At 37.0% G+C, this 14,004-nt stretch overlaps 1 protein-coding gene across 2 annotated transcripts; it reads right to left on the bottom strand.

The window, feature by feature from the left end:
* Nucleotides 1-910: 910 nt before the first annotated feature.
* Nucleotides 911-13,772, bottom strand: LOC129770029 (myotubularin-related protein 10). 2 transcript variants are annotated; one of them, XM_055772608.1, is made up of 9 exons: nt 13,566-13,772; nt 11,187-11,238; nt 8,026-8,174; nt 7,383-7,538; nt 7,198-7,322; nt 6,910-7,138; nt 2,293-2,523; nt 1,499-2,239; nt 911-1,441 (listed from the first exon to the last, which is right to left on the bottom strand). In XM_055772608.1, the coding sequence occupies exons 1-9, from the start codon at nt 13,617-13,619 to the stop codon at nt 1,046-1,048; spliced, it is 2,133 nt and encodes a 710-aa protein (XP_055628583.1). In that variant the 5' UTR covers nt 13,620-13,772; the 3' UTR covers nt 911-1,045. The 2 variants fall into 2 exon arrangements, with proteins under 2 accessions (XP_055628583.1, XP_055628584.1); XM_055772609.1 differs by having other exon boundaries at nt 13,685-13,745.
* Nucleotides 13,773-14,004: the final 232 nt, after the last annotated feature.

Here is a 14,004-nt window from a genome sequence, read left to right as displayed (position 1 = left end):
CGGACTACGGGGTTTAAGCAGTTAAATAATTGAATTCAATGATTTTCATTGAATTTTTCAAAATTTAGAACTGATTCTAGGCATGCTGATTTGAAAGAGGGCATTGCAATTTAAAATTGTTGTAGGTGGCGACACCATGAATAACATTACATAAATCATTCGTTTGACATTTGACGCGACGGTGCTGATGGAAGCATTGACTGCATGTGTGAATTGGTGGAGACGTTGACGGAACGTAGACGTTCTTCTCCGTAACGTTCTATGTGAATCGCACATTATTTGGAATTATGATGATGGCTGTGAAAAAAGATTTCCTTCATAAGATGATGCAGATGCTTTTATTTTATGAGCAAAACCTAAGTTTGCACTCATAGATGACCTTAGGATTGTTTTGTTATACAGATAAATGTTGAGAAACAAAAAAGTTAAAATCTGTCATCGCAATACTGTTGTTTTAATGTTGTAAATGTAGATTGAATAGGTAGTTCATTTGGTCACGCGTCGCCTCTGCAGTTGACCAGAGCTTTAACACAATTACATCATTCTGTGTGTATATACGTAATTCTGGTGCAATAACCAACATGCGCAAACTCGAGAGAGCGTAGAATAAATGGTAGCAATAGAAACCAATAGACGTAATTCTGGTGCACTAATGAAAGTGTGCAGACTGGGGGAGTCGTATAATTTTCATGCTTTTCATACGTTTCATTAATTGAACTGTAGTCTGTGCTAATAAGCATAGTAGGGGCGCTTCGCACGGGGTGCACATATGGACGATATGGACGCCACTGATCTAAATCAATTGTGTTAAAAGTTTCACAAAAGACAGTCTGGTTGACGAACATTTACGGTGTTAAGAAAAAGTCGTAGAAAACAATAATTTTTGTGATATTAAATTATTCGTACAAACTTTTAACAATTCGCGATAGTTGAACTTATATTCATAAAAAATGTACGCGTAACACTTTGAACAAACGTGCGTCCTATGTCATATATTAGAACAGATCAAACTGTGATCTTTATAACGCATTCAAGCTTAAATTATTTAGTAATTCAAGGAAGCAGAATCAAGAATCGAACCATCATTTAAAAAGTCGTCGTTCGTTATAATTATTTCTAACAGTTCTTCCGTATTAGACAGATTGGATGTGAATGGGAAAAATGAGTTAACTATCGGCATCTTATTTTCGTCGTTTTCATGACTTTCAGTACCATAGGTGTCGTTGGTGCTTCCAAATAACATATTTTCACATGAAGTTGAAATGCTACCGGATAGAAGAACTCTTTGGAGTTTGTGTATGTTATTTAAAACCGATCTGTTCACTAAGTCAATCTGGGGCTGACCGCCATTTTTTATTTCTAGGAAAGGAATCCAACGGAAGTAACACTGATGCCAAACCTCAATATCTCGCATACGGTATTGCGGCTTCAAAAACAAGTTCTGAAAGAGAAACCATGTAATACGGAATACACATAACCAGTTATATAATGTTGTTACCTGTGAACATATTTTTTCCTCCGGACATGTATCTGTAGACTGCGAAGCAGCTTCACCAGCATCATTTCGTGTTAAACCATTAATTTCCCTCATATCGCCAATACAAGGAAGCCGATATGCCGTTGGGGGTAATCTGAGAACTTTTTCGTGTACATTACGTTTATCATCAAGAGCTTTTCGATATAACGGATTTGTGAACAGCGAGATATCTTTATCGCTGAACTGTTCTCCCCAGTCCCAAACGGGCCTTAGAATTATGCGATCATTTAACTGTGCCATCTGCCGTTCAGTCTCTGAATTGAACTGGAATGTGTCAAAAATAGGTAGAAAAACGGAATCCCACAGGCTCGTTAAAAATGTTTCGGAGAATTCAAATTCTTCTGGAAATTGATGTAACAGTTGCCATACACAATCCAAAAAGAGCAAAAATAGGGGACTCCTTTCATTTGAGTTGGGATGGTACACATGCCCTAGACGATCGCTGAAGGGGTGACCCAAACTAATCCATTCTTTTTGTATTATTGTCTGGAATCCGTTGATTGTTCGAAAGCTATCATCCAGCAAAATTTGAACTAAGCTAGAAATAACACTACACATATCACGATTATTAATCTCTTGTAATACAACGGTGCACCCATTATTCAACATTTTAGCAGCCTCGACGGATTGTTTGAGACAAACCGACACATACAGAAGCCAGTATGTTTTGTCGAGTAGCGAGTAAAATCGTGAATCCTGTGTCTGAAATCGAGAGCATAAAATCATCAATGTTAGATAGAATCAACAAATATTACCATAAATTCGCGATCATTTTCTAATATGCACAGTTTTCGTAACTTGAGGTAACTTAAATTCACTTCCTGGATATTGGGGAGAAGCTTCGATAGTTCCATTAGATGTGGTGGTCGTTTTATTGGATCGCATCTACGGACATGCTCCAACATGGTGTTCTCTATCGTAGAATTAGCGATGTCCGGACACAGCTCAGCCATCCTTATTAAAGCCGCATTTTGTATGCTCCATACCTGGAAAAAAACGAACACAAAAGTACATACAAAAACCGAACGAACGAACGAAAACGAACACAAAAATACAAAATGCATCGAAGTATAATGGATAAGAGATTCCCAATGCGTGCGTTAATGACTCGATAACTGGTTTTACTAAAAAAACCAAGAATTTCTTTGGTAAGGCATTCATAAATCTGTTCCCCGAGGAACCACGTGGAAACTGCATGAAATCTCGAGACGCACAGGGGTGGAAACACGCGTTCTTCGATCGATCTCGCTGGAGTTTCATCTGCTGATATTGTTCGACTCTCGCTACCCTGTATCGTCATCACCGAAGTATCCGCCACCAACTCCCCGAAGAACCTCATCACGTTTCTTCAGCTGCCTCTGAATGGCAAGGCCACTCAATCTGTTATCGTCTGTGGAGTTCCGTTGGGAATCGTTGCAGCCAGTGCCACTATCTCTCCAATTCCCCATTGGTGTAATGGGGAATTGGAGAGTGGCCCATCAACAGCAAAGTCTGCTCACCAACACATCCACCAATCACGCCCTGCAATGGAACATTTATGAGCTGCACTACAACTTGGGAGAACTGGAGATACTTGACCTTAGGTTGTGCCTATTTATCATCGCCCTACAAGAGATAAACCAATTTTCACCAACAAAAATTCAGAAAATTATCGGGGGAAAATTCCACCGGCACACCAAGCGGGCACCGTTCTGCGACACTCATTTGCTTTAAGTGTCCAGAGAAACATTCCCCATTTGCGAAAGCATATTTCCACTGATCTGCCAATAATAGCAGTCCGAGGCCCCGATTTCGGTGACCATCAGTTGTATATACCCGCCGTGCGGCACAATCCCGGAATTACGATGGAAGCTGCTTGAGGTGCCATTGAACACAGTCGTTGATATTCCAGCAGCCAACTCTCAGCTTGGCGAGTAGGCTAGGGTGGAAAAAAGCCGACGACCTTTTCATGGCAGCTTCCTGCATTGGGTTTCCGACTGGTAGCCGTTTGGCCGCATGCAGAAACTTTATCCACTTCTTGACCTCTCCTTTTTATTGTTATGTAGGAAGGGGCAATGGTGGTTTGGTTTCAAATATTAGGAAGACGGAGGACGTTTAACAGCTTGCCCATTCAGCTCTTTTAATTATCCACCTGGACCTTCGAGTCGTGAGTGGCAGCGACCATCACCCGATAATCATCAGTTTCAACGGCCCGCCGCCACTCACGACTCGAAGTTCCAGGTTCCACAGGGAACGTTAACGCCATTCAAGAAGAACTTCACAAGCATAGTAGCATTGCGCAGAAGTTGTATTTGTTAAGTAATTGACGCATTTTCCATCAATCTTGAAATGGAATTTAAACAATGCCGTTACCATTTCATCATTATCTACAAGATCTTTGACACTTTAATTTAATTTTCTTTTTTATTGCTTTTCAGTGATAAATTTAGTGATGTTTAGCCCAAATTTTTATTATATCCTCTACAGATTACTGTGATACGAAAATTTTCATCAATTGATTAATTAGGTTTTGATTCAATAAATCCTAGATAAAATAAAGGGTCTAGATTTTTCAAAGAACTTTTCCTTTGACGTAAAAAAAATCCAAACTATCATTGAAGCTGCAGAGCGTTTCAAAGTAATGTAGTAATTCTTTCAAAAAATTGTCAAAAAAACGTCAATATGTAAAACTTTGAAAAGTCAAAAAAAATTATATTGCGTTTGAATTTAGGATTGAGGCACAAAAGCAAGAAAGGAAAAATATAACGAAAAAGTTGAGGCAATTTTCATTTTTTGCCTGATAGCCAGCGATTCCTCACTGTGCGGTGACGTTAAGTACCCTTTAAGTGCGATTCACATACAACATCCACGTCACGTTCACGTCCCGTCACGTTCCGTTACGTCAGATATGCTACCATGCAATTCATATGAAAACATTCACATGCACCGGCAACGTAACGACCCGTCAGCATACGTTCAACGAAAACGACCGGCAAGATTTGTAGAAAAGAATAATGTGCGATTCACATAGAACGTTACGGAGAAGAACGTCTACGTTCCGTCAACGTCTCCACCAATTCACACATGCAGTCAATACTTCCACCAGCCCGTCACGTCAAATGTCAAACGAATGGTTTATTTAATGTATTCATGGTGTCGCCATCTACAACAATTTTAAATTGCAATGCCCTCTTTCGAATCAGCATGCCTAGAATCAGTCCTAAATTTTGAAAAATTCAATGAAAATCATTAAATTAAAATGCTTGAACCCCTTAGTCCGACCCTTATTCAACAATAATAATAAATAGAATAATTCTCTCAACTAGTCGCGAATGATTTTCACTCCGAAATTTGGAGCTAAGAGATATATTGGCATAAAAAGTACAGTAAGTTACTTATAATGCGATATGCTGAGGCACCATAATAAATAGAATAATTCTCTTAAGTGCGATTCACATACAACATACACGTCACGTTCACGTCCCGTCACGTCACGTTCACGTCCCGTCACGTCACGATACGTCAATGATTCTACCATGCAATTCTCATGAAAACATTCACATACACCAGCAACGTAACGACCCGTCAGCATACGTTCAACGAAAACGACCGGCAGGGTTTGTAGAAAAGAATAATTGACGGAGACGGACGGCTCGTTTGGTTTTTGTCTGGGCTTTGTGTCTCGGCTTTTGTTTTGATTTGGTTATACAGTAATTTACATCTACATCGACATTAAGCTAATTGAACAGATCTGTGATGCAACACGTTTAATTAGACATTTTTACCTCTAGTTGGACATTTTTGTAAACATTGAGTTCGGGGCCCAAACTATGGCCCCACATTGGAAGTCGCCACCAGTCGCAAATGTCCAAATACTGGTCAAAACCGACTCCAATGCGACACTGAGTGGTGCCTCAGCATATCGCTTTATAAGTAACTTACTGTACTTTTTATGCCAACATATCTCTTAGCTCCAAATTTCGGAGTGAAAATCATTCGCGACTAGTTGAAAGAATTATTCTATTTATTATTATTATTGCATAAGGGTCGGACTACGGGGTTCAAGCATTTAAATAATTGAATTCAATGATTCTCATTGAATTTTTCAAAATTTAGAACTGATTCTAGGCATGCTGTTTTGAAAGAGGGCATTGCAATTTAAAATTGTTGTAGGTGGCGACACCATGAATAAAATTAAATAAATCATTCGTTTGGCATTTGACGTGACGGTGCTGGTGGAAGCATTGACTGCATGTGTGAATTGGTGGAGACGTTGACGGAACGTAGACGTTCTTCTCCGTAACGTGCTATGTGAATCGCACATTATTCTTTTCTACAAATCCTGCCGGTCGTTTTCGTTGAACGTATGCTGCCGGGTCGTTACGTTGCTGGTGTATGGGAATGTTTTCATGAAAATTGCATGGTAGAATCATTGACGTATCGTGACGTGACGGGACGTGAACGTGACGTGTATGTTGTATGTGAATCGCACTTAATTGACGGAGACGGACGGCTCGTTGGGTTTTTGTCTGGGCTTTGTGTCTCGGCTTTTGTTTTGATTTTGGCTGCATTTTTTATGCCAACATATCTCCCAGTTTCAAATTTCTCAGTCAAAATCAATTCACGACTAGCTGAGAAAAACAGTCTATATATTATTATTGTTAAAAAAGGGTCGGGACTACAGGTTTTAGGCATTTAAATAATATAGTTCAATGATTTTCACTGAATTTTTCTAAATAGATGGCGACACCATGAATAACATTGAATAAATCATTCGTTTGACATTTGACATGACGGTGCTGGTGCAAGCATTGACTGCATGTGTGAATTGGTGGAGACGTTGACGGAACGTAGACGTTCTTTTCCGTAACGTTCTATGTTAATCGCACATTATTCATACTGCCATCTCCACCCTGGAGCGAAAAATTTGGACATCGTGAGGCACTTCGTGTCCGGCGGATATAGCCAATCCAGCATTTACAACATTCTCTCCCTTCTGGAGATGGGCGAGAGCGTCGAACGGAAACTGGGTTCCGGATGCCTGACTGTGCAGCAGAAACTAAAGAGGGAAACCGAGAGCAAGCTAGCCTCATCGTTCCGCGCCTTGGTAGTGTAGTGTACCATAATAAGAATAAGGTTCGTTAAAATGAGTAAACCCTTCCGTTATACGGACGATCGAGGAAGTAGAATTTTGAAATTAAAAATAATAAACGGGTGGCAGAATGTTCTGTGATCTCAAAGTTACCGCACGTATATTTATAATTTTTTTCAAATCCGAATTAAAATAGTGGTTACGTGACCTAAGTGAAAACATAAAAGGCAGCTCAGAGCAACCGGCCAAACATACAATATACATACCAAAATATAGAAATTTGAGATAGTTGTAAACCTACCCATATAGCAGAACTACAGTTTCTAAAACTTTTAGAAAGCTGGAGATACTCCTTATCAGTCAGATGTTTTGGTATAACATAGTGCATAGGCAGCACACTGCCAATTTCCATCTTTTCCTTGGAAAACACTCTCCATCCAGTCTCCGCCCCGCAACGCTTAATCTCATTCATCCAATCACTTTTATTGCTGAACATACATATTGATCGACTTGAATGATAATATTTTTCTCTGCAAATAGAAGTTTTCATTAGATAGTTATGTGACAAAATCGTAATGCGTGAACATACTTATAGTTGTAGAGAAAGAGAAGATTATGCTTCGCTGGAAATGCAAACTTTACCAATGCATCCGCGACGTACTTTCCTTTACCAATGCCAGCATTTCTAAAGCCAAATGTGAATATCCTGAAATTCTACAAAATTATTTGAATAATTATAACTTCATTTAAGCTTTGCATAGCGCTGTACATTACCTTGCAAACAATTTTGATGGTTTCAATTTTGTTGCTATTTTTCACCTGTGGATTCACTACTCGTTTCTTTTTTTCCGTGATCTGATATATTTTATCAATGTTCGAAAGAGACACATCGTATTTGCCTAGAAATGTGTTTTTCTGATAAGCTGAAAACTAAGGATAAACATTATTACTAAGACAGTAATGATAATAATCGAAAAGACAGAAGTGAAATAATGAGTTGTTCATATTTCTTTAATTATAGAGTAATTTCACGCCAAATCAGCCAAAAAAAAAAACTATATACCGTGGTCGCTACTTTAAATCAAAATTTTCTTAAACATATGGTGGCCAATTTTATGTACGATTTTCAAAAGGGCGTATTCAGATTCAATTCTAAATCGTAACTCAAATCCAAATATTTAGTTAGGAATTGAGGATTTTTTGTTCTAATTTTCAAAAATATGTTGATTATAAATGAAATGACCGAAACACAAATTGCTGCGACCATACGGATCTATGCACTGAATTTAAAACAGAAAAATCTATCAAAAAGTAGTGTCATTGTATGCAATACTCAAAATGTTTTGTTCATATTGTCAGACGCACTTTGTGAGCGATTTTATGTATGAAATATTTTTTATTATATGAATAAACTAACCTCTTCGTTATCAGTAGTATCACATAAAAATGAGAGTCGAAAATTTGTTATGATGAGAACGCCTTCTTTTTCGTCGATGTATTTGTTATCTTTCATACAGTATGCGGTATACATGCAGACATTATTAACTCTTGCCGCCTCAATTTCACCTGTAGAATAAAATATCAAAACATTATATGTTTCATATGTGACTTTATAATGAAGACGTTCTTTCTTTCTTTCTTTCTTTGTTTTTAAGAGGCTTTAAACTTTGAAGTTCATTCGCCTCTAATGAAGACTTTTATATTCAAGAAACAAATAACATGTTCTAGACCGATCCCTATGCAGTTTCATAATAAGATTTTATAAATTATCATCTGAATGTTTTTTTGACATTGATGCACTAAATTTTGTTACTAATATTATTGATTCTTTAAAAAAATTGGGTTGCTCGAAAAATAATTGCCGATTTTTGACGTAGAACTACGTCTTTCATTAAGGGTGCCAAATCAGAAAACAGGTCACGTTTTTATTAAATAAAGTTAACGTTAATAACTATTTTTGCCGCGAACGGATTTTGGCAATTTACATACTAAACGAATCAGAAATACCGTAAGATTTGTTTAATATGCTATACATTAGAATTCCCTGGTTTGTAAATGGTTAAATTTCATGACGTTTCCATTTTCTCATACATTTGTTCTGTCCATTTGTGTGCTTTCCCGAATAACGAGCAACTTATCGACGACCAACGGAGGGAAAATCGTAGGATTTAAAGTCTCCGTGAACAAAGGAAAAGTAGAAGAATGAAGGGGAATACTTGACTAGAGTATAAACAGTGGATCTCGCTGAGGCAAACTTTCATTTGGCGTCGGACTGTTGAGCAATCCAGTTCACTTTGCTTTCGCTGCGCTTCGATCTAAGATTGGACCCCACCAGTGGTAATTCAGCTTGGATATCGTCGTGTGGTTTTCCAGTTCATTTTTCGCGTTATTTGTATCGTGTTTTTCTTTCCACGTCATAAATTGGATGCTTCGCATAGTGTGTGATGAGCAAGAAGAAGAGGAAGGCTGGCTCGAGCCCTGCAAAAAACGAACGCATTGCCAGGGCAATAAAATTTCGAGGCGAGCGTCATCTAATGATGCACGCGATGTTGGTGCAGTGAAAAACGCTCGCACTGAACTGAGCCTTCGCGAGTGTGACACCGCATCGAATAACAGCGGAGTAGGCGATTTCGGCACGTCAAGCGTTAAGCGTTAAGGTTGTGCGCCAAAAAATTATTTGGGGAATACCAAGCATCTTGAATGTCTTACTGGAATGTTATAAGTTATTTGGGTTCGCGTGCCAGTCGCAAAACTGCCTTCAACTAGGATTGCATTTGCGCTAATATTCATCATAATGAAGCATTGCTACTGTTTTCGAGGTTGTTATTAACAAAAAAAGTTTATTTGTTTAGTCACCAAGAAAGTAAATGTCGTTCTGGAATTTTGTATGTGATTAGGTTTCGCTTGCCAGTAGCAAAACTTCCTCCACTAAGTGTGACAGCTTCGCTTCTCTCGAGCATGAGAAGTATTTAAAATGATGCAAAATGATGAGAAGTGTTTATGTTCCTAGTAGTTTCAAGCCATCAATGTATGGCTCTGTATGCATGCTATGGCGAATGCTTGTTTGGCGCTTGGTTTACGTTGTACGAACGATGCCTAGAGGTGCGATTCCTTTGAGGTAATACTAAATAACATGTAGCATGATATTTGATACTTGCAAGTTTCTGCAAATTTCACAGCATTATAGAATAATATCCGAAGGTATAAACAAGCGACTTATATAAAATAACAGTGTAGTTCTACGTCAACAATGCGGTTGTACCTTGGACACAACCTCCTATAATTTTTTTATTACAAATAAAATACAATTTTGGTACATAAAATGAACACATGTAACACATTATTCCTGTACAGAATTTATTGGAGCTTTCAAAAACGCCCTTCGGTTTTGGATGCGATCATTATTTATTGAACAATTAATTATCAAAGACGATGGGGAAATTTTGCACTCAAACAAAAATATGTATGTACTGAAGGTTACTATAGGAACGTTATAGGAATGAAATGAAAGCTGACTGATAAGGCTAATAGGATTTGCTACTAAAAAAGTTGGCAAAAAATGTGTTAATCCACATAATTTGAAAAAACAAAAAGAAATTAATTTTTAATTTCTTCCCGATAATTTTGTCCACTACATCCTCACACAAAAAAAATAAAAAAAATGTTCGAAAAATATTTTAAAACTTGGGAGTTTGAAATTATGTACATCTTATCTTTATATCAAAAATGTAGTCGATATGTACCAAATCCTACACATAAACATATAAATGTACTAAACTTAATTCCGCGAGCTAAAGAGACTATTTTTCCATTGAACTTATTGAATGAAATGAATTCATCTTTCTACATGCAGTTCGAACTGAAATGTATTGTATTTTAGAGGGCAATGAGTTGCATAGTTGAACACTAAACCTACCGACCTTTCATGTATATATATTCCTACCACAGCGGGTCAAGTGACCCTTTATGAATAGATAATGAACAATGACTCGATTTATATGGTTTTGTTGAAAAACGTGACATACCATATTTATCCTGTATATTTCGACATTTTTAGGATTTTTTTTCGACTTTCACCCTCGTGGTAAGTTTAGTGTTGAAGCCTCTCAGAAACAAAACAAAAAAGATATGATGAAATGTATTGATCATGCATGAACTTTTTATTCAATGTAGAAATATAGCATCTCTATCGCTTCAATGTATACTACCTAACATCCATTATAGTCTATATCTTTTGCCAATCAACTAAAATGTTATCTTCTTTTTTCTCTATGCTATCTTTTTCTGATCAACAAATACTCCATCTTCTTACGATCCACTTTCATCTAATTTAATCAAAAGAGAACTTCTTCCGATTACTCTTGAATCAAGGTATATCTTGACAAAAGGTTTATTTCTTTCCGAAATAGATTCAGTTTCTTTTACAAGTTTTTCGATTGAATATTACTGAAACACTACACACTACACAACACTTTAAGAGTCTACAAAGGTTTGAAACATAAGTATGATATTGGCAGTTTTAATTGAATAATATTAGCGAAATGAATACGCTCTTATATCCTGTGTTTATGTACCTACCTGTAAGTAGTTTAAGATTGAAGGCATCCGATGAGAAATCGTCATTGAATGTCTGCAAATGATCAACATACATTTATTCTTTTAATATGCTTTGCATTGGAATATCATGTTGGAGTATACAGTCAATCGCAAAATTGAGTATACAACTCGTGCTGGTTTGTTGTTGAATTTTTCGGGGTTTCAAAATAAATAATAAAAACGACTTATTTTCATCGTAAAATCGATCCATTTTACTCTCATGTAGTGATGAGAAAAAAATTAAAATGGTCACATTTCTACTTCATGTTTAAAATACAAACGAAAAACCTCCAATTAAGACGTTGCGAAATTGAGTGTACAGTCCAAGTTTTTCTTTAAACGAAAATTGAAATCAGTTCAGAAATGTTAATAGATAACAAAAATCAATCCCCTGATATTTGTTGTGGTTCCCCTTTGGCGTCCAGCAGTTCCTGCAAGCACCAAGGCAAGATTTTTGGTCACTGTAGACGGAAGTACCTCCCAGATCTCCGTGATCGTCGTTTTGAGTTTCGCTTCGTTTCCTGGATTTTGATGGATGGATGGTTCATGATTTTCCTCAATAGTGTTCAAGTTCGGTGATTCCGAGGGCGTTTTGAGCACCAGCACCAGCACCACGAAGTCAGTTTGCATCGGGTCATTATTCTGTTGAAAGTAGTAATCACGAGGGAGACCGAATTACTGAACGGGAGACTGCAGGTTACGTTTAAGGAAGATCAATTAGGCCATCTTGTCCATCGCCGAATCGATACACAATATTGGGGCCAGTTCCAGAAGCCGCCAATGAACCATACATCAACTGACTACCGCCACCGATCCTGGTTTCCTCCGCGCCATTGTCTTCAATCCGATTCAAAGAGATTGCTCTTCGGCTCATTCGTATAAAAGACCCTGTTCCAGAACTCCTTAGGTCTGTTTGCATATGCCTTAGCAAACTGTAGTCGTTTTTTCATATTCTCCTTTAAGATGTAATACTTTTCACGGCCAACACGACCTCTCAGATGTTCCTGTACGCTGCTCTCCGGGCAGTGTCTGTGCAGACAGGTCTCCTAATGATGCCGGCCACTTCGGTAGTCAATTTAGGAATATTTGTTTTAGTATTCTTTCGCAATGTTCGAACAATTACCCGTTCATCATCAAAAGAAAGGGTCCGTTTGCGTTCTGTACCGGGAAATTTTCCATGGTTCCTTTGTATTTCCACTTGTTTATGATTTTCTTTACTGTAGAGTGGGTTCTTCTGACAGCAGCTACTATTTCCTGCAATATCTTTCCATTACAATTAATACTTAATATCATTGTACATGTTGTAATAGTTTTGTATTTGACCACTTGGTCCAAAACCACTAGCGGGCTAGATATCAAAAACAAACAACTGTTCGCGATCATTCAAATGTATTGTTTATATAACACTTAAAAAGACTAATAAAGTGGAACTGACTCAGTTAGAAGACGACAGCCAAACTCTGAAGTTCTGATTTATAAATTGAAAGAAAATTATACATATAACAATATCTAATTTCTTTCCTCTAACTTGCCATTTTGATAAAAAAAATCAAATATCAATAAAAAAAAAAACAGAAACCAACACTGCCCAAGCAAGGGTTGAGTATTTACACCAGTCATTGATGAAAAAAGTACGCTAATTCACAAAGAAACTTACTTACAAGTCTAATTTGTTCGGAGAAATTTAAGGTGTACACTCAATTTTGCGATGTCTAGAATAGAGATTATTTTCAATTTTTATGAATAAACAATTAGCAGAAAGTTTTTCTCGGAATTTCATTGCACGTATAGCTAGTTAAATGGGTGAGTAATAAATATGCATCGAAAGAATCATTGTATTCAAAATATTTTATACCAAATAAATGGAAAGTATCGTCAAGTAGCATTTGTACATTCAATTTTGCGATAGACTGTAGGTATGTTAATGGCAGCAGGTAATGGGAAGATCTCTCCCTTTACATGTTGAAGTTCCTTTATTAACAATTCCTTTCAGTCGGATTTTTTTTAAAAGAGTGAGCTTATTGGGGATCTGTATTAGTATCTGCAAACTATGAATTTCAATCAATTACAATCCACGAAACAATTCATAGAAATTTCATGTTTCTGCATCTGAACAACATTGAACTGCGTCGATTGTTCTTGCACAAAAGCGGAGTTGTCATGAAAGCAATTTCAATGTTTGTTCTATTTCCTACAAACATATCTGTCTATTCATATTTTTTTTGAGTTAAAGTTAAGATAAAAAAAAATCTATCATACATCATGTCATGACAATATAGAGAAATCATGTACTGGATTGAATGGCTACAATGAGTTGGGAAAATAATGGTTTATAATCTTTAACATGAAGTTTTTGTTTACCTCTTTAACATAACTTGTGAAATTCTCCTTCTGTTTATGACGGAGCTCGCTCATTTCGACGGGTAGTTGAAATAAATGCAACACAAACGAAAATATTCAAATATAAATGGATTGTTTACCTATTTTATATATATAAATTTTGAAATTTTCGACAAACAGCTGGAGGAACTCTATTTACATAAAACACGCGTATTCGGAATTGAGTTAATCAGTGCGAACAACCTAATGTATGTTGCACTCAGAAGAACAATTGGTAGATAGTTAGTACACTGAGAGAAATAATTAGTAAATATAACGAATTTTTTGGTAAATACTACCAATCTATAGTCATTTTCGACCGTACTAATAAACACATATGTCAAGCAGAACCATGATTCGGAAGCCCAATATCGGCTACATTTTCTCGCCGAAAATGCACGTATCAGAATTATATCCTTAG

This window comes from Toxorhynchites rutilus, chromosome 2 (genome assembly GCF_029784135.1).
Source record: "Toxorhynchites rutilus septentrionalis strain SRP chromosome 2, ASM2978413v1, whole genome shotgun sequence".
NCBI lineage: Eukaryota > Metazoa > Arthropoda > Insecta > Diptera > Culicidae > Toxorhynchites > Toxorhynchites rutilus.
This window is presented reverse-complemented; position numbering and strand designations above follow the sequence as displayed.